At 40.8% G+C, this 26,834-nt stretch overlaps 1 protein-coding gene across 1 annotated transcript in view; it reads left to right on the top strand.

The window, feature by feature from the left end:
• LOC128599413 (thrombospondin type-1 domain-containing protein 7A) overlaps positions 1-26,834 on the top strand; it is a 67,237-nt gene that overhangs the window by 5,910 nt on the left and 34,493 nt on the right. Inside the window, exons 5-14 of the mRNA XM_053610950.1 lie at positions 207-388; positions 2,310-2,378; positions 6,115-6,270; positions 7,599-7,802; positions 12,619-12,813; positions 17,549-17,792; positions 24,498-24,613; positions 24,702-24,846; positions 25,423-25,526; positions 25,885-26,079. Of these exons, the coding sequence (XP_053466925.1) occupies positions 207-388; positions 2,310-2,378; positions 6,115-6,270; positions 7,599-7,802; positions 12,619-12,813; positions 17,549-17,792; positions 24,498-24,613; positions 24,702-24,846; positions 25,423-25,526; positions 25,885-26,079 (1,610 nt within the window). The remainder of the gene's footprint in view (positions 1-206; positions 389-2,309; positions 2,379-6,114; positions 6,271-7,598; positions 7,803-12,618; positions 12,814-17,548; positions 17,793-24,497; positions 24,614-24,701; positions 24,847-25,422; positions 25,527-25,884; positions 26,080-26,834) is intronic.

The raw sequence follows: 26,834 nt of genomic DNA, 5'->3' as shown, positions 1-26,834 counted from the left end.
TTTCGAGGTTCTTGCAGATCTGATCATTTGCTGATCTGGAAATCAGCCAATTAACCTGCAGACTGTTTTGCTAGCTGTTGAATTTCTTTGGACGTAATAACTATGTACACGTTATTTGGGGTTTTTCTAAATAACCCTTACTCGTCCGGATAAACCCTTACTGTATATAAAATGTCAGTAACCAGTTTGTCACATGACCTCATCAGCTACACCTGGAGGACCACGGAGTGGGCGGAGTGTCGCGTGGACATGTTGCTCAGCCAGCAGGACCGACGTCGCTCCAACCAGACGGGTTTGTGTGGAGGCGGCATGCAGACCAGGGAGGTGTACTGCATCCAAGCTAACGCCGATCCGACCTCTGACCTGAGCACCAGCCAAGACAAGCCAGGTACAAACCCAACACATGATTTATACAGGGTTGATGACGACACTTTCTGGATGAGCAAAATGGAAAGGGTTTCTCTATTTTTTGTTCTGATATGGATTATAAAAAGAAAAGATTTGTGGTAAGAAATCTTAGCGTTAAGGATATAGTCCTATTTTTTTTTTTTTCAAATGGGAATAAATATTTTTTTCCCGTGTTTTTTTTTTTTTTTTCATAGAAACTCACATTATACTGTCTCATACATACTGCATCAGCACTTTTAAAAAATACAACCCTCATTTTTCTGTCATTTTCATCCCTACATCACTGTCTCCATCTTTCCCTGTCTGACTCTCTCCTCATTTCTGTCTTTTACACCTGCTTTCATAATAACTTCACCTCCACATCTCGTCCTATCTTTCACTTCCCTTCCCTTTTTTTTTCTGCTTCTCTCGTTTTCGCCTTCCCGTGCGCAGACACCTATCAGCAAACGCACATGCCCGAGCCGACACGTCTTTAAAGCGGAGGTGTGAATGAAAGTGCTGCAGCAGAGATCGCTCTTAAAGAGACCATCAGCTGCTCGTGCTGGGTTCAAAGGGAGGTGGTGGGACGCGTCCTAATCAACACGGTGCAGAGGTTCTATCCGGTTATCGGGCTGATCTGGATAGTGCGAAGGGCAGGGAGGTTGGGAAGACAAGATGTCAATCTGATCTGTTTGAACTGTGTTGTGTGTGACTTGTGTGTAGGTTGCGTGAGTAAAACACGAAGAAGCACCTTTGTGGTGAAATGTAGACCTGACACTTGCATGTAAACCATGTTCAGCTTTGCTGAGTAGTGGCGCCTACGAATGACGCTATGGGCGCCAATACTTTTCTCTTCAAACGTATTGGCGCCCGTAGAATCATTTGGACTACGTTTACAACAATCTGGCTCGATAGTTCATCCTGTCTCGGTAGCGAGCAGCAGCACCATGAATTCACTGCCATCCCATTACAGGACACCGGATTTTCCACTTGATCTTCAGATTCTCAATGTTTATTTGTGCGCGTTGAGTATTTCAAGAGTATAACTATGGAAAGTTGTGTCATACAGAGTTATGCGAAATCTCTTCAGTAGCTTTCAAACGACACTAGCCCTGTGTCACTGAAATCTACAGTGCCCAAGAACGAGGTCGTGGAAGTCCGGCGTTTTAACCACCTTTGGAGCTCTAAAAGTCTGTCGATCATTTCGATTTATTTAGTTTCATCCAGACAAAAATGCACATTGTTTTGCATTGTTTATGATGCATAAATTGAAAAATGAGCCTTTTCACTGTCATAATCTTGGTTCATTCAAATTTTGTTTAAAAAAATAGGTTGACGTTCGGATCATATCATATTCGAATCGTAACATATCGTGAATGGAACTGAATCATGACTGGAGTGTTACACTCATACTGGCCATCCAAAACAAACAAAATAGGCATATACCTCCGAGGGTTAGCATCAAATAAGTGATATGCCTGGGGTTTTTGTTGTTGTTTGTTTTTTGTACCAAAGAAAATCAATTCATCCGTCACATCTAGAGAACTGCTTCCACTTTCATGGGAAATGAACACAGGTACTTGACCAAAATGGGGATAGCTCTGGATTTATGTTTGTAACCACTGTATGGTCTAGTGGAAAAGAGTGATTATGGTATGCTACGCAATCAGCAGTCTGGCCAGGTTCATATAATGGGTTCTCACCCAGAGCAGTTTTCTCAGAGGTAACAGTACCATGCTATAATTCTTGAAATTCCCAGACTGTTACAGACCTGCTACTGGCTTTCAGAGCAACACCCTTAACCAGAACTCTAACATTCTCATCTGTACACTTGAATTGTATCCTGCCTCACTGGTATAAAAGTGAAGAAATGCTTCTAATCTGTTTTGCTGGTGATATATATTTTTGTGTGTATTTTATAGAAAGCTGGTCTCAGAGCAGCCAGAAGCCCAGTGTCACGCCCAGCCTTTCCACCAACGTTGAAAACACAGGTAAGATGGATGGAACGCCGTTGAATTTCCTCTTAATATCCTCCCACTAGCCCTCCTCTCTACTCAAAATGTCATTTTCCCCTCCATTTCTGACAAACACATCTCCTTTGCTTGTTCAAATGCCTCTACATCACCATTTGTTTGCATGTCAGCTAAATGTGTTGTGTGTGAAGCAGCAGTAAATATGCAATGGCACTCAAAAGTGCTGTTGTTGTTGTCTATCAGATGTGAAAAATGAATAGTGTTCCAGCTTTTTATGGTTTTCAAACAAAATGATATTATTCCTCGAAAGATGAGGAGGATTTGTTTTATACTTGAGACCTAGTAGAAATGATAAAACATGGAATGTAGTGAACTGTACTAGTTCCAACAATATCAAGTAACAACGATTAATCAGCAGGTATTACGTTTGTTAATTCTTGTCATTCTGCATAAAGCCGGGTTTACACTTTATGATTTTGCTGTCGTGGAAAACAAATCACGCATCGTAAAATAATTATTTGCTCCTGAGTTCGGATCGAAGGTGCTATGTGACATGGTGTGGCCGTTTTAGTGGACTATAACCACTGGCGGCCATTTTAGTGGACTGTAACCACTGGTGGCCATTTTAGTGAATCATAACCACTGGCGGCCGCCATTTAAGTGGACTGTAACCACTGGAGGCCATTTTAGTGAATTATAACCACTGGCGGCCATTTTAGAGAATTATAACCACTGGAGGCCATTTTATGGGCTGTAACCACTGGCGGCCATTTTAGTGAATTATAACCACTGTAGGCCATTTTAGTGGACTGTAACTATTGGAGGCCATTTTAGTGAATTATAACCACTGGCGGCCACCATTTTAGTGGACTCTAAACTCTGGAGGCCATTTTAGTGAATTATAACCACTGGTGGCCACCATTTTAGTGGACTCTAAGCACTGGAGGCCATTTTAGTGAATTATAACCACTGGTGGCCGCCATTTTAGTGGACTGTAACCACTAGAGGCCATTTTAGTGAATTATAACCACTGGCGGCCATTTTAATGGACACAAACCACTGGTGGCCATTTTATAGGATTGTAACCACTGGCGGCCATTTTAGTGGACTGTAACCACTGGAGGCCATTTTAGTGGCTTTGACCCACAGATGCAAGTTGATACTATAGAAATGATAATGTATTAGAACAAGTGCATTAATATAAACCTGTGGTCCAGACACGAGTGTGCTAGGACTGCAAGTTTTATTGTTCTAGCGAAGTCACAGCAAATGAAGCAAACTGCGCATAAAGATTTAAATTGTGTATAACGAATCCCGAAACTGCTAAATCTATGCCGTGACTCAGTTTTGCATAATGTTCTTAGCATATTCTTGAATAAATTGAATCAATTGAGTCAAATTTTGTATTTTGTTTGTCAAAAACAGTGACATATATAACCGTTTTCCGTACTGGACTCAGACTTTTGCACCTTACTGTAGATATAATGAGTTCTCTATGGACTGATACTGCTGTGTGAGAAATATTCATGATGTCAGATATGACACTGACAGACAGGGTGTGTGGGGTTTTTTGGCAACGTAGTGAACCTCCGAAGGTAATTAACTGTGTTTATCACAAGTCCATTGTCATTCTGTAATTAATGGTTATAACAGGTCTTATACATTGGGCCCTTAATCCCCAAATGCTAAGCTATGTGTCTGGATCGGATTCTGCTTCTGATGAAAACATCTAATAATGGAAATTCAGCGGAACACTTCCTATGAATAATGCATTATAAATTAATTTTAAGACATTACATACATATAAATACTGTAGAAGTTTACAATACTTAACATAACATGTACATACTGCATGTACAAATACTTATGAGTGGGTATGTTGACATGTATAACACTTTAGAATTCCAGAGTACATGATAGATTGAACTAACCTGACATTAAGAAGTCATAAGCTAATGCTTTATAACGTGTTATATCACCTGACATTAAGAAGTCATATGCTAATGCTTTATAACGTGTTATATCACCTGACATTAAGAAGTCATAAGCTAATGCTTTATAACGTGTTATATCACCTGACATTAAGAAGTCATAAGCTAATGCTTTATAACGTGTTATATCACCTGACATTAAGAAGTCATAAGCTAATGCTTTATAACGTGTTATATCACCTGACATTAAGAAGTCATAAGCTAATGCTTTATAACGTGTTATATCACCTGACATTAAGAAGTCATAAGCTAATGCTTTATAACGTGTTATATCACCTGACATTAAGAAGTCATATGCTAATGCTTTATAACGTGTTATATCACCTGACATTAAGAAGTCATATGCTAATGCTTTATAACGTGTTATATCACCTGACATTAAGAAGTCATAAGCTAATGCTTTATAACGTGTTATATCACCTGACATTAAGAAGTCATAAGCTAATGCTTTATAACGTGTTATATCACCTGACATTAAGAAGTCATATGCTAATGCTTTATAACGTGTTATATCACCTGACATTAAGAAGTCATAAGCTAATGCTTTATAACGTGTTATATCACTTGACATTAAGAAGTCATAAGCTAATGCTTTATAACGTGTTATATCACCTGACATTAAGAAGTCATAAGCTAATGCTTTATAACGTGTTATATCACCTGACATTAAGAAGTCATAAGCTAATGCTTTATAACGTGTTATATCACCTGACATTAAGAAGTCATATACTAATGCTTTATAACGTGTTATATAACCTGACATTATGTAGACATATGTTCATGCTTTATAAACTGTTATGTAACCTGACATTATGAAGTCATATGCTCATGCTTTATAGAGTGTTAAGTAACCTGATATGCTCGTGACATGTTTCATAAAATGCTCTGTGACCTGACATTATGAAGTCATAAGTTCATGCATTATACAAGTATTATGCGTGTAACTCTAACTAGGAACTATATCTACTATACACTAGGCCGGTCATTATAAAGTGTTATGCATGCTCTACTTGTGTTGATAATGCATTATTCATAGGAATTATTACCCAATGTAAACAAGTGATTATGACCCATGACTTTTCAAGCTGTAGCTCTCTTGTTCTTACACAGGTTTGAGATTGCTAGTTTTTAAATCAACAGCTTGTAGCTGATTTGTCTATAGTGCATCATCCCACACAGCTCCTGTGTGTGTTCATGTGCGTGTGTGCGTGCATGATATAGTAGGAGTGTGTATTCTCGCTGCTCAGGAGTTTTGATTACACACAAACGTCTGCTCGGGGGCTCCAGGCCATCTGGCAAAGTAAACAAGTACAACCTGCGAAGCTTGGCGTTAATTTAGCCCTTGATCCGCTGATCTCGCGCTGCCGCATGCTCGTTATCATTTTTAGGCCCATTAATTTCAGCCGCACGCTGAGGGAAAGCAATTAGGCGCACCCTTTTCCCCAGAGGTGTGAAAGATTTCTGTCGTTTTGTTACTTCAAGCCTCTGGGATCAAGCTTTGAGGAGCAGAGCACTCCTGAGATCAGACATCCGGTTGTCACACACAGCATTGTGACGAGGTTCTGTCTGACGGTGTATGGAGCCACGTTATTGGAAACACGTTATTATTATTTTTTTAAATGAAATTTGTATTTATAAAAGCCTAACTACATGTGCGTTATTATATTTAGGCTTATAGCCAAAGTGGCTTACTCTATATTCGTCTGCTGTGGATGTTTTATAACAGGTGTGTTTATATGTGTGTGTGTGTGTTTGCCCTACAGCACCTCAGCCAGTAGACAGCCAGCTGTGCGTGGGTCCTGTTCCGAGTACCAGCCAGCTGTGCCACATCTCGTGTCCTGTGGAGTGTGAGGTGTCTCCCTGGGGGGCTTGGGGGCCATGCACCTTTGAAAACTGCAACGACCAAACCGTGAAGAAAGGTACAGCTTCACACGCTCATCCTTGTTTTACTCAACTCATACAACAACATGGATTACAGTGTTCCAGAGAATGACGAGTTTTTATCCATTTCTAGCTACGTTCAATGTGAAAAAGTCATTTTACCAAGAAACCACAAAGCGCAGACACTGGAGACTCCTTTCATATGTGGTTGTCATGCAGATCTGGCAACCCTGCACTTAATAAAAGGTCGGAGGAGGGTTTTTTTTTTTTTTTAGGTTTCTCTATTTTCACTGTTTCTGTAACACCGACGCGTGTATATGAAGTGATTGTTTAGAAGAAGAAATCTAAAAATGTCTCCTTTTTTTTTATTTAAACACATTAATATACATGTAAAAAAAATTAATAAACAGCTATGACCAAGTTTCTATTAAAAGAAAATAATAAATCTGACTGACATTAAAAATGATTTCATTTGAAGTCCCATGGAGGTGCTTCTCAGCGCTGAGGTCAGAACGATTAGTGCAGCGTTATTCCAGCACAGGATCCGTAATGACTCTTCTTCAATTTCATGCCGTAAAATGTCTCAAGGCTGCGAAATAACAGCTTTACCGAAATTGAATGAAATTTGTCGGTGAAATTTTTATTATTTTTTCCACTGAACGTGGACGGAGGACGGACAGCGATCTCATTCGCATTCACACCATCGACTGTTCGAACCAGAACTATTTTCACATGCTGCTTTATCATAATTGTTCATTAAATGAGCGACGAAATGGATGAGTAGCCTGAGAGGAGACTGGAAAATAGAAAGAAGTGACAAAGGATTAAAAAAAAGTCTCAACATTCAACTCTGAGACTGTAAATGAGCGTAAAATTTGACTTCAAAGTCAAAGCAACTACATCAGACTTATATATCCGTCTTCACGTAGGCTTATCTCGTGGAAAATTGTCTTATTCCTATTATTTGTATTGTTGGTTTTTAAGAATCGCTCCTGTTATAAAAATCACCGTGACTCAAGACGTGCATTTGCATCTTATTTGCATACTCTGCTCTGATTCGTCCAAAGTTGTATAAGTTAAACATGGCATTGTAGTGAAATAATGCTAGCTAGGAATCATGATGCGTGCTGTAATAGATTATCGTCCACGTTATTTATGTGTTATATTTGTGCATATCAGTTTCTGGTTCGTTCAAGTTATCCTTCTTAAACGTGTAAGATTGATCGGTTTTGCCGACCGTGTTGTGTTTTGTAGCGCTACTCTAACCCTCGTGTATGTTTTATTACCCTCCTGTCCCTTGTCTCGGCTCATCGGACAGCTTTATGCTCGAGTTGCTTCCCGTGTAAGTCGTCTCGGTCTGTTCCAGGTTTCAAATTCCGACGGCGAAAGATCACAAATTTCCCGACTGGAGGCGAGGGCAGCTGTGCTCACCTGGTGGAGGCCACGCCCTGCGACGAGCCCAGCTGTTTCAGCTGGCAGCTGCTCGGGCTGGAGGAGTGCGTTCCTGCCGACGACACGGACTGCGGGCCAGGACGTCAGCTTCCACAGAGCCGCTGTGTCGACACGGACGGTGAGAAACACCACACTCCTGCTCCGTATAAAACACAGGTTTATATATGAGGACACTGGAAAATATATATATATATTATATAACTAAAAATATCTTGAATTTAGGCAATTTCAACTCATATTTCTCTTTAGTAAATTGCTTTTTTTTAAACATGTAAGATTACTAAGAATATTAGTAGATATGTTGGCTAATTTCTAGCTCGCAGGCTTATTTCAGGCGTTTATTTCTAGAACGACGCAGGATGATCTGCTAATAATGAGTAAATATGTCTAGAAATCGGCTTCGTGTCATCCGCTAAAACATCTTTTTTTTTTTTTTTGCACAGGAGGCCTGGTTAGAGAAGCTCAGGTCGTAAAATTCCACAATAAACTCAGTCATGTTTGACAATTTGTTCTTGATTTCTAGTACCAGTGGGTGTATTTAGTACCAAATAGGCTTCGAATAATCTTCACTGATCTCGGTCGGCTTTTGGTCGTCAAAGTCAGTGCATGTTTCATTATTTTAAAACATTTAAAAGCAACTTTAGTGCAGGGCAGGTGTAAAATGTAAATCACCTCCGAATCACTTGAGAACATCATTATCCTGATTTCTGTTGCTCTCTAAATGATGCGCCATTCTCAGGCAAGAATGGCAGTGTGTTTCCTATTATATTTTAAAAAAAAATAAAAAATACTTCTTGTTTCAAAGCCGGTTACATCCGCATTCAAACCAAGCTATTCAGTTCTAAAATATATTCAGATATCATGAATGTAGGTGAATTTATCTACAAATTTCTCGTTTTATAATACTAATGATCAGCGCCGTCTTCAGGTGTCTCCTGTATCGGTGTAGCCCGGGGTCAGAAATCGTAAATGCCGTAAAAAAAAATATATCAGGACCTCCGAGAAGATGGAATGTAGTTAAATTTTTACTATGTATTTGATTCCGTTTTAATGTCGGTTAATTGACCGTTAATGAATCATTAACAACACTCGCCCTTTACTGCCCTGTACTCCATATGGCATCAATTAGTTCATTTTTTTGATTGGCAGTAATACAAAACTATTATTTTCCTATGTACTATAACTGGAAAAGGGGTCTTTTAAACATGACATCATAAATAAACGCCATGTCACATGATCAGGAAGTTCGGTTTGCACTTCCTTTTCTTCAGTCGCGTGGCACGGTGAAGGTCATCATCAGACAGCTCTCAAAATCAGATTCATTTGTCAATATTTAGGCAAAACTACTTAAAGGAAACGATTTAAACACTATCTGAGATGTTAACGTTTATTTTTTAAAAATTTTTTTGTCATTTAAACAAGTTGATATATTTTGAGTATTCTGTTAGAAGGTAAAATGTAAATGTTGCCGTACGGCAACAACGTACGATAATGGAACTGTAGCATGTGCGTTCATGAATTGAACACAGACCTACACAGCAAAAAAAAACACACTCAGCTTCTCTAACAGTATATTTGCATTTTTTTTTTCACATTCAAAGTAAGAAAACCGGGGGTCATTTCAGACATTTCGCAATTGTACCTTCTTTTCTAAATGTTATGTTTCAAGAGAAAGAATTAAAAATTTTGTATGTACTTTTGAGTGAGTAAATCCATGCACGTCCTTTTTTTTTTTTTTTTTTTTTTAACATCTGTAATTCCTTTCTAGAAGATATAACTTTTACATGCTTACTATGTAGTTTAAAGAATAAACATTCTGTGTTATTTTTGACTATACGATACGTTCCACAATTGCGCATTGTTGCCATACGGCAACAATTAACCAACTACCCCCTCCTCATTTGTTTTCTTGCATTTTTTAAATATGTTTTTTTATTATTATTATTACTTTAACTACTTCAAGTAATAAAAAAACATAAAACATTTTTTTTAAAAATATAAACGTAATAATTCATGCAATAGAGGGAGAGTAGTTACTATTGTAAGAAAGCTTTGCTGATATACAGCGTGATTTTATTAATTTTTTTCTCCCTGTACATCAATAGGGAAACGTGAGTATATCGGTATGGGGGAACGTTTTACAGCTCCTTGTGTTTGCGCTCGTACTACTGCATGTGTATTTCTCAGCTTCTCATGCTTCCCCAGTGGAGCTGGTTGTGATATTTGGCCTTAATGGAAAATGTAAGAAGGTTCACTAGCTGAAGTCGAACACATCTCGAAGGAGTTGCCCAAAAACCTTGTACACTCCGAAAACCTTGAAAAGTCTGACACTAAAAGGTATTTTAAACCCCAACCCCCCCCCACACACACACTCACACACACTGCACACTTTTATACCACGATTTCATCATAAAATAGGTCATGCTTTTCAGTGATGAGTAAAGTAGAAGGCCGGCGTTATTACAACCTCCAGGCATCTGACATTTACTCGTATTTGCTCTGCCTGACAGGGCTTCGAGTTTTCCCCGCATCATAACGGCGCCTAATTCTGCAGCTCAGAAGACGTTTTTCTCTCCCACGTTAAACAGAAGCTCCAGCAGATTGACTTCTATGCCATGCGCTGATGGAAATTGATTTGTTCATTGTTTTGTTTTTGTTGTTTGTTTTTTTTTTGCCGTCACTGTTTTGGAGACAATGATGTTCATGAAGCGCGATTACCCTAACGCGAACACCCTGAATTGCACGATCAGATCGATGTCGTTGTTGTCGATATGAGAACTTGTCTCGACGATAGTTATTTGGCTTCCCATATTTTTACTTCCCATCTTGATTCTCTGTGAAACCGTGACGATTTTTATCAAAATTTCACGTAGAGGCAATTTGAGCTCCTTGGGTTATTTATTTTTTTTAAGTCATTATTTTCTAATCCAGGGAGAATTCAGCAGTGCTACTATAGCTTGGTGCTTTAATTCCTTCCAACACATTAGAAGTGAGGATTAAAGCACTCCGTGTCATGCTGTCGTCATGTCATGTCATGACGAATAATCCATAACGAAGTGGTAGGAGTTACTCTTACCGATAACAGCATGTCCTGAAATGTTTTATTCCTCTTGTACCAAAGCAGTTTTCCAAAGCTAACAATTATTTATTTATTTTTTTATGAACTAGAGACACGTGTTACTTTTTATCCATTTATAGCTACATTTTATGTTGTGGAATGTCCGTGAAACAAGTTAGTTCTGGTTCTCGCTTACGTTATAACAGCTATAAACAAACAAAAACAAACACACACACACACACAAACGCAGCTTGTCAAGTTACATAGAAACCAGAACGCATAACGTTCTCCGTCCTAAAGACGTCTGACCGTTACAAAGCGCTGACACTGGAGACTCCTTCCGTGCAGGTTACGTAAAAATCTCCTCGAAGTTCGCGTATAATATTAATATTAATATTACTATTAACATAAACCTGTGATTTGCAGATGCACTACAGTCAGAGAAGCTGTTATAGAAAATGAATCAACACCTTCTGACCAATCAGAATCCAGAATTCAAGAGTGACACTGCATTTCTATTATCGTACTGCCGAGTATAGACCACCAAATTTCTAACTAAAAGTATAGATATATATGTATATATGTATAAAGTAAAAGGTACTGGAGCAGGGTGATTGAGGTTTCATGGATCAGAATGAGGAGGAAAAGCGTCGTCTATAATATCTGATAATGGCAAATGAAATGTCTGGAAGAACAGCAGGAGGATTGCTGCCATTGGCTACAAGTAACATCGAGTTCAGGTGTGAAATCCATCAATGTTTTTTCCCGTGTTGCTTCCAGGAAGCACGGGCGAAGCAGACGGTTAATGAAAATGAAATCCAGATTTTTTTTTTTTTCCATTGTTGTTAGAATTTAACAATGAAATGTGCAGAGAACATTCTTCTGCTTCTTCTTCTTATTATTATTATTATTATCATCATTATTACAAGCTGCCAGCGGCTTGAATCAGAAATGAGTATTTTCTGTGGACATGGTATAATAAAGAATAATACATTTAAAACATGTGCAAATTCGTAACAATTCTCATGGCTTCTTTGAAAAACACATTAGTTCCCATTTCTATGTTTTTGGGGGTTTTTTTTTCCTGTAAAATTGGGTCAGTCTAAACGGGTAGAAATGTGTAATGGTGTCTTTTAAAACCATCAAAATCAGGTCTGAAGCTTCATCCTGTACATGCCATGAATAATAGATTGCGTTTTCAGAGGCTCATGGGAGCTTCGAATCTATGCCTTCGTCTATTTCAGGCCCTGATTAACACTCTTTTTGCATTCTGCTTGTTTGTATTCAGCCTCATTTTTAACGTTACGTATGCACCTGGAGTTGCACGAGGTCCTCATGTTATTCTGTGCGTAATGCAGTTTCCCAGAAGCACTTCGCTTGAGCATGTCTGACCTTCATTTCTGCAATATTTCCTTTAAAAAAAAATCAAATGTAGACATATCACGTAAGCTTAGCGAGCAAGCTACTCAAATATCACATTCAATACTCCCTCTTTTCTGTGTCATCGTGCCGTGTAACGTGTGTCACCAAGTTAAAGAGAATTCTCGATTCTGATTGGTCGGAAGGTGTTGATTCATTTTCCAGAACAGCAGCTCTGACAATAGCTCGTAAACGACAAGAGGTGCATCATTTTTCATCTAGTCCTGCCCTTCAGAAGCTACATAAGATATTTACATCTTTGCCAGAAGGCAAAATGATCACAATTTACACCGATCATCCTGTTCAAAAGTTTAAACCCCCCTGGCTATGCACATTGAATTGATTTTTTTGTAGTGAGAACAGAATTATGGGATTTCTCTGAAGGATTTATACAATGATGCCTTTGAATAAGATCTACAGTAAAAAAAAAAATACTCTGATGTTCCTGTGTGTGCAGGCAATGAGGTGAATAAGGAGCTGTGTGATGAAGCGTCGCTGCCCGGCCCTGTCTCTTGTGTTGTCCCGTGTCCTAATGACTGCGTCCTCAGCCCCTGGACGTCCTGGTCCACCTGCTCGCAGACGTGCTCGAGCAAATCAGCCGAGGGAAAGCAGACGAGAACGAGAGCCATTCTGGCTTACAGCGCTCGAGAAGGTAACGGGACGGACGTCCTCACACATCCGTGTACTAGTGCGGTTTTATTTCTGGGACTTTCCGAACAAGTTGGAGTGAACTGTGCTAGCTACATCTGTCCACTTAGCGACACACTGATTTTTGTCAAGTTAGCTCATATTCGTTTATTAATACAGTATATCTTAAAAATCTTCTCTTATACAATACTAGCCAGCTAGCTAGTCATGAACAGTGAGAGCCGTTACACCCTCCTAGGCTAGGTAATCCTATCAGGTTAGCTCATGCTAATTAGCAGTAATAAAAGAATGAATATTTATACATTTTGTTTAAATGATGCTGTGAGGGATTAGATGCAGCTATGTTATAATGTTATCTTGCTGACTAGCATGAGCATCGAAGGTTATACACCTTTATGAATATAACCTAAAAATCCTCTTGCTAATCTTATCATGTTAGCTCACATTAGCTATCATGCTAGCATTAGCACTGAAGATTACGAACATTTATGAAAATCCTCTCAGAAATCCTGTCAGGTTACTTCACGTTAGCCACCTAGCTAGCTGTTAACAGAGAAGGTTAATTACGTAAAAATCCTCTCAGAAATTTAGCGTCAGTTTAGCTCATGATAGCCAGCTGGCTTAGCGTTAGCGGTTCAGACTTTCAGATTCGGAAAATTGTAGGACTAACGTTACCTTTTATTATAAATCCGATTAGGTTTGATATAGGGCTGTAATATTTATTTTAAGGTGTTACAAGGGCTGCAAAGTTTTCTGAGGAAACTTCCAGAAACTTCTGTGGTATTTTGACTTTGATTGTTGTTCTAGTCGAATCGTTTAGAGTTTTGTGTATGATATACACTTTGAAGTGGAAAGTGTCGCTAGAAAGTGGTTATGGATGCTTTAGAAATCCCTGGGAACTCATTACAAAGGCAAAAAAGCACAATAATAGCATTCCGCAACCTCGACGATGAACACGACTCGTGTCGGGTCATTTGCTCGAATGGGTTTGTTTGGAGAAATCATTTTCCCAAAAGTGCCCTTGAATTATTTGCTATTCAGAAGACAAGTCTTACTTTCATCTTTATCATAAGTATGTGCTGTCTGCCTGCTGTGTTCTGCAGACATCTTGCCCTGCTTCCTAATGGAAGACACGCGCATTAAACACACCAAATCATGCAGAAAGCCCTTTATGCATTATGGATGTCTTTGAGAGTGGATTTGAGCGAGACGGCAGAAGGACTGAAAATCATACAGCAAACACACATTTAAAAAAATAAATAAATATAAAATGAGGTGATGCACTGACTCTGGAACTTTTGGAAGTTGTGGTTTGTTTGGAGGCTGAGCTTTTTTTGTTTTGTTCTTTTTTCCCCCCAGGGGAACGACCTCGCTGTATATTTGAAAAAGCCAAAAATACAGTTATTTTCCATGTTTTCACACTGAAAGATGGTGTCAGTTCTCGCAGCCTTGAAGATACAAAGGCGCGAATTCCAACACAGCAAACAGAAACAGGATCAGCAGAAGGTGTAAACGAAACCATAAAAATTCATTATCGAATGCCTTCGGGTGAAGATCTTCACCTCCTGGCAGCGATGTGTCGTTCTCCTACGAGTCGAGTCTTTGAGTCAGCTTTTTTTAAGTTGAACTCTGGGAGTCCTCTTGTGGCTCTTTTCATAAAGAGAGAGGCGCTTTTTTTTTCCCAAACGAGGACATGACAAATAGATCCTCGAGCACGCTCGCTGAAAATTTATCAGCATTCGGTAATGTCGTTAATCACAATAAACCAATAACTTTGGCTGGTTTGGGGAAAAATATGCCAACGAGTCGTCTAGGAGCTGAATGAGGAATCGACGTTTATTGGTTACCCGAGTCAAACGATCCGATTCGCTGAAAGGAGTTGGCATTTCAATCTATTCGAACCCTAACTGTACCTCCTGAGGCCAGTTTCACGAATCCGGTTTCAGTGGCTAACCAGAAAAGTTCGAGTTCAGTTTGAGCAACCTCTGGTTTTTCGGTCTCAACAATATGCATTGGTCTTTAGCGGGTTTCATCGCCATGGTAACTTACGCTCCATGGCTAACCAGCTCCGGAGTAGGTTTTAATCTAGGTAAGAAAACCCAAACCCAACTTGGACCGATCAGCTGCGAGCAAAGTCATATAACTTGAACGCATCGAAGTTAATCCTTCAGTGTTTGTAGCGAAGGCTTCACTGTTTCAAAGGGCTCAAACTGTTGTTATATAAATATTGATACGAGGGTCTGTGTAAGGCTTGAGGGATGGTATATGAATATGGAACATGTTGGGAACTGTACATCTCTAAATCTCACCGACAAAGTAACATTTGAAAAGCAGCTAAAGCAACAAACCTACACCGATTGTCTAGATTGATTCCTCTGACCAATCCTATGGTGCGTGTGATGAATTATTATTATCCTGTGTCAGGAACTGTCTCAGAGCAGTATCGAAGAAAAGAATCATAAAATTCAGCAGAAGAGCTGAAAAGAAAGACCTGTCTTTCACAAATGGTGATGTATTTAGAATTTTTTCTTCCCCCTGTTTTGAAAGACAGCACCAGAGCATCAGGTCTCTCGAGGGTAAAGTCCTTCAGAGTCATATTTTTCTCAGTCGTGGGTGTGCTTTCTCCTCGTTACGGAGCTGCTTTCCTCTTCCAGATAGACAGGTCTCGATTCTCGGTACCCCTTTGGGCTGCTCCGTCACCCAGAGAGCTGAGAATGTCAGCATTTATGTCAGACACGCTCTCATTTCACTGCTGAAGAGTGAGACAGAGCCTTGGAGTGTTGAGCATTTCGTCTCCTTCCATGTAGGCAGGAGAGAGGGGTACGACCGGTGTTGCTAAAACTAGAAATTAAATTCGGCCTAGTCAGAGATATTACAGGAATGAAATATTGTACATGTTTCAAATTAGTCGTTAATCCAACAAAATCAAATGAATATGGTTATAGTTCATTTAAAGTCCACAAACTAGTGGGTGTAGCTTACCTACAAACGTTCCTCAGCCTTAAATGATTCATTATCGCGTGTAAAAAGGTCAAAGTTTTGCAAAAAGTTAGCTTAAAAAGTGCGACGATTATATAGACATATATTTGTATGACTTAAGTAATCTTGTCAGGTTACCTCATGCTAGCTGGAGGATAGCTAGGTGGAGTATTTATGAATATATCTTAAAATCCTCTTAGAAATTGTCAGGTTAGCCAGATAGCTAGCAGTTAACAGTGAAAATTATTTATATTTATGAAAATGAGTTGAAAAACCTCTCAGAAATCCCGTCAGGTTAGCTCATGATACTGAGCGAGCAATTAGCAGTAAAGCTCATGAGCATTTTTTATTTTGAATATGACTTAAAAATCCTCTGAGAAATGCTGTCAGGTTAGCCAGTGTTAGCCAGCTAGCAATTAGCTTTAAGGGTCATAAACGTTTATGCATTAGGTTTGATTAATCATGTCAGGGATTACTAGCATTAGCAGTGGATGTCATGAGCATTTGTGAAAATGACCTAAAAAAAAAAAAACACCCCTCTTTCTAATCTTGTCATGTTAGCTCTAGAAATCCTCTCAGAAAATGTCAAGTTAGCGCTTGTTATCTAGCCTGCTAGTTTTAACAATGAAGATTATGAGCATTTATGTCTATATGTGACAAAAATCCTCTCAGAATTCTTGTCAGGTTAGCATGTTTGCCAGCTAGCTAGCAGTTCCCAGTACAGGACATGGACATTAATTGAATTTGATTTAAACTCAAATCATCTTCTCAGGGATTATGTTTAAAAATCCATCCATTCTTCCATCCATTTTATACTACACTGCTTATCCTACAGGGTCACGTAGAACCTGGAGCCTATCCCAGGGGGCATGGGGCACAAGGCATGGTGCCAATCCATCGCAGGGTACACAATCACATACACATACACCCATACACTACGGACACTTCACAAATGCCAATCAGCCTACCGTACATGTATTTGGACTGGGGGAGGAAACCGGAGTACCCGGAGGAAACCCCCGCACACACAGGGCTGCGGCAGGAATCGAACCCCCCGACCCTGGAGGTGTGAGGCGAACGTGCTAATGGCTAATCCACCGTATTTACTATAATTTAAAATCCTCTTGCAAATTTTGTTGAGTTACCGCATGTTAGCATGTCAGGCTAGCATTCGCAGTAAAGGTTGTAAACATATATGACTTAAACTTCCCCTCAGAAAATCCTGTCAGGTTAGCATGTGTTATTTAGCTGGAGAGCATTAGCAGTGATATTATTGAGCTTTTATGAACTTTGACTTGAAAATACATTTTATGAACATTTGTGAATATGAGGTAAGTAACTCTGTGAGGGATTATGTTTGTTATGTTATCATGTTAGCTTGCTGTAGGTTATAAGCATTTAAAATGTTGACATATTCTCACAGAAAGCATTTTGGGTTTGTTTGTGTTTGCTTGCTCCAATCCCATATGTGGAGTCGAATACACATTTCCTGTATGTCGCTTATCTTCTTTTACATGAAATTCTAAAAACAGGTGATATATGGTGATATATATATATATATATATATATATATATATATATATATATACACACACACACACACACACATAACGAGTAAGGAGTGTTTTGGGATGTCTGATGACTTCTTATAGTGCAGTTTGTAGAGGGTAGAAATCATTATTTCAGAGAGGAATGTGGTGCACTTATTAGCGGTTTATGGAGCAATTTGGGATTCAGCCATGCTGTCTGTGCACTTCCAGGAAGCTCCAGCTGTCCGAACGCCAGCGCGCTACAGGAAATGAGGAGCTGTAACGAGCATCCCTGCGTTGTTTACCACTGGCAGACCGGACCGTGGGGGCCGTGCACTGAGGACGCTTCGGTCACCATGCTCAACTCTACCCGGATCACGCCCTCCGGACAGGGCAAGACATCCTGCGCTACGGGCATGCAGACCCGTAAGGTCATCTGCGTCAAGGTCAACGTGGGGCAGGTCCCGCCGAAAAAGTAAGGAGTCATATTTCGTATAGGATCTGAAATACGTTGTAGGAAAAACGCGGAAGGGTTCATTCCAGGTTGTTTAGCTCCGTAAGGCGAGTGTTTACTCGAAGAAATAAATCATAATCTTTATGTAGCGCTTATAACCGCTGTGACGAAGCAGCTTTTGTAGAACGCTGGATGTAGATTCACATTTATAGACACCAGTTCTCTTTACAGATATCTTCATATGAAAGGCTTTGCAAGGCAAGGCTGGTTTTAAAATTGGTGGGATTTTATTATTTAAAAAAAATAATAATAATAATGTGGCTCATGCGACTTGCCCACTGTAACCACACCAGTGTATGTAATCTGCCGTTGTATACTCATCCTCCTTAAAGTTCGATGTGTTATGTGTTTTGAGAAGCTTTTCAGCTCACCACGGTTGTATAGAGTGGTTATTTGAGTCCCAGTAGCCTTCCTGCCAGCTCGGTTCAGTCTGGCTGTTCTGCCCTGACGTCTCTCATCAACACGCCTGCAGAACTGCTGCTCACTGGATGTTTTTTGTTGTTTTGCACCACCCTGTGAGACTACTGTGTGTGATAATCCCAGGAGTTTTCTCCCAGTTTGATGTTTGACGTCATGTTTTTCCCCCAGTTTGATGATCCGAACGTTAACTGAAGCGCGTGATCTGTGTCTGCGGGATTTTATGAATCGCACTGCCGAATCACGATTGGCTGATTGGGTAATACTGGACAGTGTTTTGTAAACGAAATAATCTCAGGTCCGTATTTGCTCCAAAGACATTCTTTACTCTTCACTGCTTGGGAAAGTGCAGAAATGTGGACCAATCTGGGGCTCACCAAGGACCACTTTTGATGGGGAGAAAAATCTGATTTAGCACACACGATTAGCATACAGGCTAAATGCTTAATGTCATTCACCATTTAGTGGTACTTCATTAGTACATTAGAAGGACAGAGAGCACATCACGGTACTCAACCCCGTTCTGGAGTGATCCTGGAGTCAAGAGTCTTCGAGAGGACTAATGAGGGCTGTGCATTTGTTTGGTTGTATCACATTAGTGTGTGTTTGTGTGTGTGTGTGTGTGTGTGTGTGTGCGTGTGAATATCTGAGTGGCGCAGATTGCTTCAGGGAAAATGCAGTCTGCACTCAAAGTCTGTGTCTCCACTCCAGGCAAAAGCAGGCCGGGGGAAAAAAGCGTGATAAACACGCAGGAGCAAACATGCTAATTAGCGCCGTCGTTTTCAAACGGCTTAATTTCCCAGCAACGCTAATGGTAGTAATTAAGTGCGCTGGATTCTTTGCAATTTAATTACTACAAGACGAGAAACACGCACCATGCTCAAGACAAACCGCGACGAAAACTTTCACTATTCCAGTGAGGAGCGAAGGCGGTTAGCATGTAGCGCAGTAGCAGCTCAGTGGGGAAGACTCTGAGCTTGGGACCGGAAGGTTGTCGGATCAGATCTCTTCATTTTACTGTCAGGTTCTTGAGAATTATTGTTAAACCAGAATGACGGATAAGAAATTCAAGGTTAATGACACGTAAGAGGGGCGCACGGTGGCTTAGTGGTTAGCACGCTCGCCTCACACCTCCAGGGTCGGGGTTTCGATTCCCATCTGCGCCCTGTGTGTGCGGAGTTTGCACGTTCTCCCGTGCTGCGGGGGTTTCCTCTGGGTACTCTGGTTTCCTCCCCCAGTCCAAAGACACGCATTTCCATATTGTCTGCAGTGTGTGAATGCGTGCGTGGACGTGTGTGTCATTATGACTTGCGATGGATTTGGACCTCGTCCAAGGTGTCATCCGTCTCAGCTTCTCACAACCCTGTGTACGACAGGCGGAACAGAGGATGGATGGATGGATGGATGGATGTTGTCTCACACTGTAGAGCTCTAATGCAGCATCCATCACTCACACTGTCAATCTGAAGCAGGAAGACAGATAGACACATAGACAGTACTCCTGACACACAGACAGTCACTGACAGTACTCCTGACAGACAGACACATGGACGGTACTCCTGACAGACAGACACATGGACGGTACTCCTGACAGACAGACACACAGACAGTACTCCTGACAGACAGACAGACACACAGACAGTACTCCTGATAGACAGACAGACAGACACACACAGACATTACTCCTGACAGGCAGTACTCCTGACAGACAGACACACAGATGGTACTCCTGAAAGACAGACAGACACACACACAGACAGTTCTCCTGACAGACAGACAGACACACAGATGGTACTCCTAACAGACAGACAGACAGACACACAGACAGTACTCCTGACAGGCAGACAGACAGTACTCCTAACAGACAGACAGACACACAGACAGTGCTCCTGACAGGCAGACAGACAGTATTCCTAACAGACAGACAGACAGACACACAGATAATACTCCTGACAGACAGTACTCTTGACATACTGACAGACGGACAGAGAGAACTCCCAAAAGTCAGCCTCTGGCCTCAACCACACACACACACACACACACACACACACACACACACACACACACAGTGCTGATAAACGTCTTCTATACTCTATATTTTTCCTCTCCAGCCCTGAAAGAGTTCTCTGACTAAACCGTATTAGTAAGTGATGAACAGTGAGATTAACAGAGCACTGCTGGTGTACGGTTTTTATTTCATGAGCATTGTTAATGATCTGGTTTGGCGTAGGCTGCAGATAGACAAGTCGCTTCTCTTCGTTTCAGCAGTGACGACAGTTTAGTCCTAATTGAAAATTAATGGCAGCTTGCAGAAGGCAGGGAGCCGATATTTTTGGAGTTCCTGTTGGATAAACGTTTGAGCTGTTTTTAATGATGCCAGTGGAATAATATCCGAGCCGTGGTGAGGAGCTGAAATTCCGTTTCATTAGGCTGATTTCTGCCTAAATGTACCGTTATCGTTAGTCAGAGGAAGGGGAGGAGTTAAATGTGAGACGTGCGATGTTGTTGTTAAGGCGGGAAATGACGGACAAAATGTTCTATCTATCTATATTTCTATCAAATCTATCCATCCATCCAGCTATCTATCTATATAATCTGTTTACTTATTTAGATTAGTAGTTTAGAATAATAAAATGTTTTATCTATCCATCCATCCATCCATCCATCCATCCATCTATCTACCCATCCATCTGTCCATCCATCCATCCATCTATCTATCTACCCATCCATCCATCCATCTATCTATCTATCTATCTATCTATCTATCCATCCATGCATCCATCCATCCATCTATACATCTATCATCTATCCATCTATCTATCCATCCATGCATCCATCCATCCATCTATACATCTATCATCTATCCATCTATCTATCCATCCATCTGTCTATCTATCCATCCATCTATCTATCTATACATCTATCATCTATCCATCTATCTATCCATCTATCATCTATCCATCCATCTGTCTATCTATCCATCCATCCATCTATCCATCCATCCATCCATCTATCTATCTATACATCTATCATCTATCCATCTATCTATCCATCTATCATCTATCCATCCATCCATCTATCCATCTATCCATCTATCATCTATCCATCCATCCATCCATCCATCTATACATCTATCATCTATCCATCTATCTATCCATCCATCTGTCTATCTATCCATCCATCTATCTATCTATACATCTATCATCTATCCATCTATCTATCCATCTATCATCTATCCATCCATCTGTCTATCTATCCATCCATCCATCCATCTATCTATCTATACATCTATCATCTATCCATCTATCTATCCATCTATCATCTATCCATCCATCCATCTATCCATCTATCCATCTATCATCTATCCATCCATCCATCCATCCATCTATCATCTATCCATCCATCCATCTATCAATCTATCTATCCATCTATACATCTATCTATCCATCTATCATCTATCCATGCATCTATCTATCCATCCATCCATCCATCCATCATCCATCCATCATCCATCCATCTATTTATCCATCTATCTATCTATCTATCTATCTATCTATCTATCTATCTATCCATCCATCCATCTATCTGTTTTATTTCTTTAAAAACCCCTCATACATTTTATACAGCGTGTCTGAAAGTCAGGAACCGGCTGGAGTTAAAATTACACACACCTGATATTGTATTATTTATCCATTTATTTATTTATTTATTTGCCCTTATTTTTATATACGTTTTTTCTTCCCTTACAGGTGTAAAATGGCATTAAAACCGGATGAAAGGATAGAGCGAGCGCGTTAATGATTTAGAAACCTGTGGTTTCGCGTATGCGCGTGCGTGTGTGTGTTTCATCAGGTAACCTGGATTGATCAGAAGGTGGACATGTGATAAATGTGATGACCGACGTCCTGCTGCCCTACACACACCGATCCTCATCCTACACACCGCACACGTGCACTGCGACCCCAAACAAATCCTCGCCGGATTCATCTCCCTGCTCCCGTCCGACGCTCTTAAATACACATCGAGGTTTCCTAGCTGTAGTTTTATTTCCTCGTGCACTGATTCCCTCACAAACCGGATGCTCATGAACGTTCTGTCTCTCTGCAGCAGCAGCAGAAGAAGAAGAAGAAGAAGAAGAAGAAGACGTTTTTATGCTCGATTATATCCCCGATCATCTGGTTGGGAAAAGCTCGGGAATAAACGTTCGGAGACGGTTTGTAGTCGTCGTCGTCGTCGTTGCCGTCATCATCCGTGTGCCTCGTATTTATCCAGATTACAGTTAACCATCGCTCATAAACGAGACGCCGACGAAAGCCGATTACGGCCGGATGATAGAATCAGTAGGACATTACGCTAAAGGAAGCGATCTGTCTCCGAGCACTTATCTCCTTGCAATATATAGCCTTAAGTCATGAGCTGGCAGGGAATAAGGAGAATTTATTGTCGAGGAAGATTATAGTATTATGGGTGTTCTTGTGGCTTGGATTTAATGCCGCTGAGGGACGAGTCGCTGCCCTGTTTTCAGGTCGGATTATCATTACATCCGATTTGCGAGGCCTCGAGGTGTTGCGTCACGGCCGAGATTTGCATTAGTCCTCATTCTGAACAGCACCGAATCACAATTTTCATTCTCCGTCATGTTTGTCTTGAAGCTACTGTCCATATTTATCTTCGTTTTTCTTTTCTTTTTCGTTTTTTTTTTCCCCCCTTTCCTACAGGAGAAGTCCTGCAGCGTTTCACCGTGCTCATGAAGCGGAGCAGGCGGTGTGTGAGGTGACAGGAAGTGACACCCGATTGATTATGAGCTCCATTTCGGCATGCGTATTAAATATTCTCGCGTGGAAAAGCGAGTGGCCTAACAGCCAGCGTTTCTGACGGCGTGTTTGTCTTTTTCACCACAGCTGCGACCTGATTGGTCAGAAGGTGCGGATTGTGCAGTGGTGTACTCTCGTTTTGATACAGCATCGTTTCTATAGCAACAGCTCGTTCAGAGGGACGTCTTCCGGGGGGGGGGGGCGCGGAATCGAAAACTAATAACGGACGGATTGAAAAAAGTGCCGTGGTCGCTGTATCGTAAGGAGAAGTGTGTTTATGGAACATTTATGGAAGGAGTCTCCAGTGTCAGCGCTTTTTAACAGTCGGACCTGAAGCTGGAACTTTGCGGTTCCAGAAGATGTGTTTTTTGGTGTTATTAACCTGAAGAGAGAGAGAAAGAGAGAGGCAGGTGAGGGAACGACGGCGTATAGCTGCTATAACATAAGTGAGAACAGGAACTAACTTGTTTCAAGGACATTCCACAACATTAACTGCAACTATAAATGGATAAAAAGTACAACATATTACACTGCATCTCTTTATTTCCTTTCTCTCTCTCTCTCTCTCTCTATTTCTGCCTCTCTTTCGGTCTCTCTCTCTCTGTCGCTCTCTATTTTTGTCTCTCTCTCTCTCTTTCTGCCTTTCTTTCTGTCTCTCGCTTTCTGTCTCTCTCTGTCTCTCTGTTTTTCTCTTACAGCAGTGAATGTCCCAAAAATACACATTATCTTTCTTTCTTTCTTTCTTTCTTTCTCACCGTATGTTCTATCTTTTTCTTTCTTTCTTGCTATATGTTCTTTCTTTCTATCTTTATTTATTTATTCATTCATTTTTTACAATATGTTCTTTCTTTCTTTCTTTCTTTCTTTCTTTCTTATTTTCTTTCTTTCTTTATTTATTCATTTCTTGACATATGTTCTTTTTTCTTTCTTTCTTTCTTTCTTTCTTTCTTGCTATATGTTGTTTCTTTCTATTCATCTTTATTTCTTTCTTTATTCATTCATTTCTTTATTCATTTTTTGCCATATTTTCTTTCTTTCTTTCTTTCTTTCTTTCTTTCTTATTTTCTTTCTTTCTTTCTTTCTTTCTTTATTGTCATATGTTCTTTCTTTCTTTCCTTCTTTCTCTCTTACTTTCTTTCACGCTATATGTTCTTTCTTTCTCTCTATCTTTATTTATTTATTTACTGTCATACGTTCTTTCTCTCTTTCCTTCTTTCTTTCTTTCTTTCTTTCTTGTTCTTAAAAAAGAAACAATTTATGAAAGCAGGAAGTGAAAGCATCTGGAAGAATAATGAACGTAGCACAGGAACATTATCTCCTGCTTTCTGATGTTGGGATTCCTCGTGCCGTAATATTTATATAGCATTCACTCTGTGTGTGTGTGTGTGTGTGTGTGTGTGTGTGTGCGTGCGTGCGTGCGTGCGTGCGTGTTTAGATGTCCAGAAGCTCCTCGTCCCCCGTCAGTGAGACAGTGCGTGCTGCCCTGTAAGAAGGACTGCGCAGTAACGGCGTTCGCTGAATGGACGTCCTGTCCTTCGTCCTGTGAAGCAGGTACACGTGGTCCGCGTCGAGACGTCTGAGTGGATCTCAGCATTGTGCATCATTTTACTCCTGTAACTCTAAACACTGCTGTCTTCAGGACTGAGTGGCCAGAAATACAACCAGTCCCGTTTCCGTGTGATCGTCCAGAAGCCGGCGAACGGCGGTGTGGACTGTCCTGAGCTGCTGTACGAAGAGAGAGAGTGTGAGATTCCTCGTCCAGCCTCAGTCTGTCCCGGTTACAGGTAACACCGTACACACACCGCATCAGCTCTCTCGCAACACGTCCTCGTGTTCGCATGATGCAAACGTGTGCAATGGTTATGTAACAGCATTACACAGCTCGGAGGAAGGGAACGACCGCGATGCCAGCAGATACGCAGAGACGTTCCGTGGAAACCGATCAGATTTACTGTATTTCTACAGTGTTACAGCACATTAACGTCTTATCGGTGTTGGTACATACACTACAAGTATATCGACAATTCATATTTGCCTAAATATGTAAGGAATAAAACATCGTGCTGATATACAAAATGAATCAACGACACGGAGGTGTGATGAAGCAGAGCTGCGTGTTACGAGTTCCGCTTACAGCGCATCTCGAAGTGATTTATTCCTCTTATACCGCACCAATTTCCCAATGCTAACGTTTTCCTATTTATTAAAGAACGGCCTACTTTTTTTTTTTTAATCCGTTTAGCCGAATATAACGTTGCTACTGCTATATAAAATGTGTCAAATAAACAAAAACGTTCACTTTATCTTCATTGTGAAGCAACACTGGTGTGTAAACACTGGTAGGGTTTTTCTGTTCGCAGGTGGAAAACCCACAAGTGGCGCCGGTGCCAGCTCGTCCCGTGGAGCATCCGGCAGGACACCCGAGGCGCTCAGGAGGGATGTGGGGCGGGGCTCCAGACCAGAGGTATGAAATTCTAGCAATGATTAGCAGACATGTGCACACTAATACTATACGACTATTCTATAATCACGTCAGTGTAAAATTCCACACATGTGCCGCGTTTGACGGTCTCCTAGCTGTACGTCGTAAAGAACGTATAAGTATAATCTGATCTGCAGTCAGATTTGAAAATATTGTCAGTGTCAGAAGCGTTTCTCGTGACTGCCCTTGCCTTAATCCTCATAAACAACGTCCTGCTGCTTCGGAGCCCTTTTATCTACATCCCTGTCTCTGTGTCTCTCTGTAATCCACTGGATTGTCGAGTCTCACTGCTGTGCGTGTGTGTGTGTGTGTGTGTGTGTGTGTGTGTGTGATCCTGCAGCGGTCTCGTGTCGGCAGCTGGACGGTTCTGTAGCAGATGTAGCCCAGTGTATGAAGTTTGCGAGCTCCATGCCGGCAGTAAACCAGCCGTGCCAGCTGCCGTGCCGAGACGACTGCCAGCTCACCAACTGGTCCAAGTTCTCCCCGTGCACTGCCGACTGCGTGGGAGTGCGCACGAGGAAAAGGGCCCTAGTAGGTAAGCGACATGTTCTCGCTTCTATATTCTAATTAAAACAGATCTAATAATAATAATAATAATAATAATAATAATAATAATAATAATAATAATAATAATAATAATGTTATTTGGATGCACCAGATCTAACGTAGGGGTGATTACTTATGCAAACATTTGTATTTCATTTTCCAAGCGATATTAATTTTTTCACTGCACTAATATTGTGGGGTATTTTGTGTAGATTCATGATATATAACTCGAATTAAGTCCGGCTGTAAAACGTATTAAAGGCACTAAAAAACCAACCACCTACATAACCAAACAGACAAGCAGACAAATAAATAAATAAATCAACTGTTTCTGTATGTATGAGCCCTTAAGCGAGACCCTAAAGGATGTAATTGTTTTAAACGTAGGGAGCACAGGAGCGTAGAGGTTAGCACGCTTGCTTCGCACCTCCGGGGTCGAGGGTTCGAGTAACGCCTCCACCCTGCGTGCGCCGAGCGTGAATGTTCTCCCCGTGCTTCCGGGGTTTCGTCTGGGTGCTCTTGTTTTCCTCCTCCTGCTGTAGGCTGATTGGCATTTCAAAATTGTCCCGTGATGAGTTGGGATTGTCCCCCACCCTATGCCCTAAGTTCCCTGGGATAGGCTCCAGGCTCCAGTGACCCTGCGGTACGGAAAATGGATGGATGGATTAAACATATTAAATGTATTACTCTGTGTAATGATTTTTTCCTTTTGATCTCATTATGGGATTTTTTTTTTTTCGGTGA

This window comes from Ictalurus furcatus, chromosome 23 (genome assembly GCF_023375685.1).
Source record: "Ictalurus furcatus strain D&B chromosome 23, Billie_1.0, whole genome shotgun sequence".
Taxonomy (NCBI): domain Eukaryota; kingdom Metazoa; phylum Chordata; class Actinopteri; order Siluriformes; family Ictaluridae; genus Ictalurus; species Ictalurus furcatus.
Note: the sequence above shows the minus strand (reverse complement) of the source record. Positions and strands in the feature narration are given on the sequence as shown.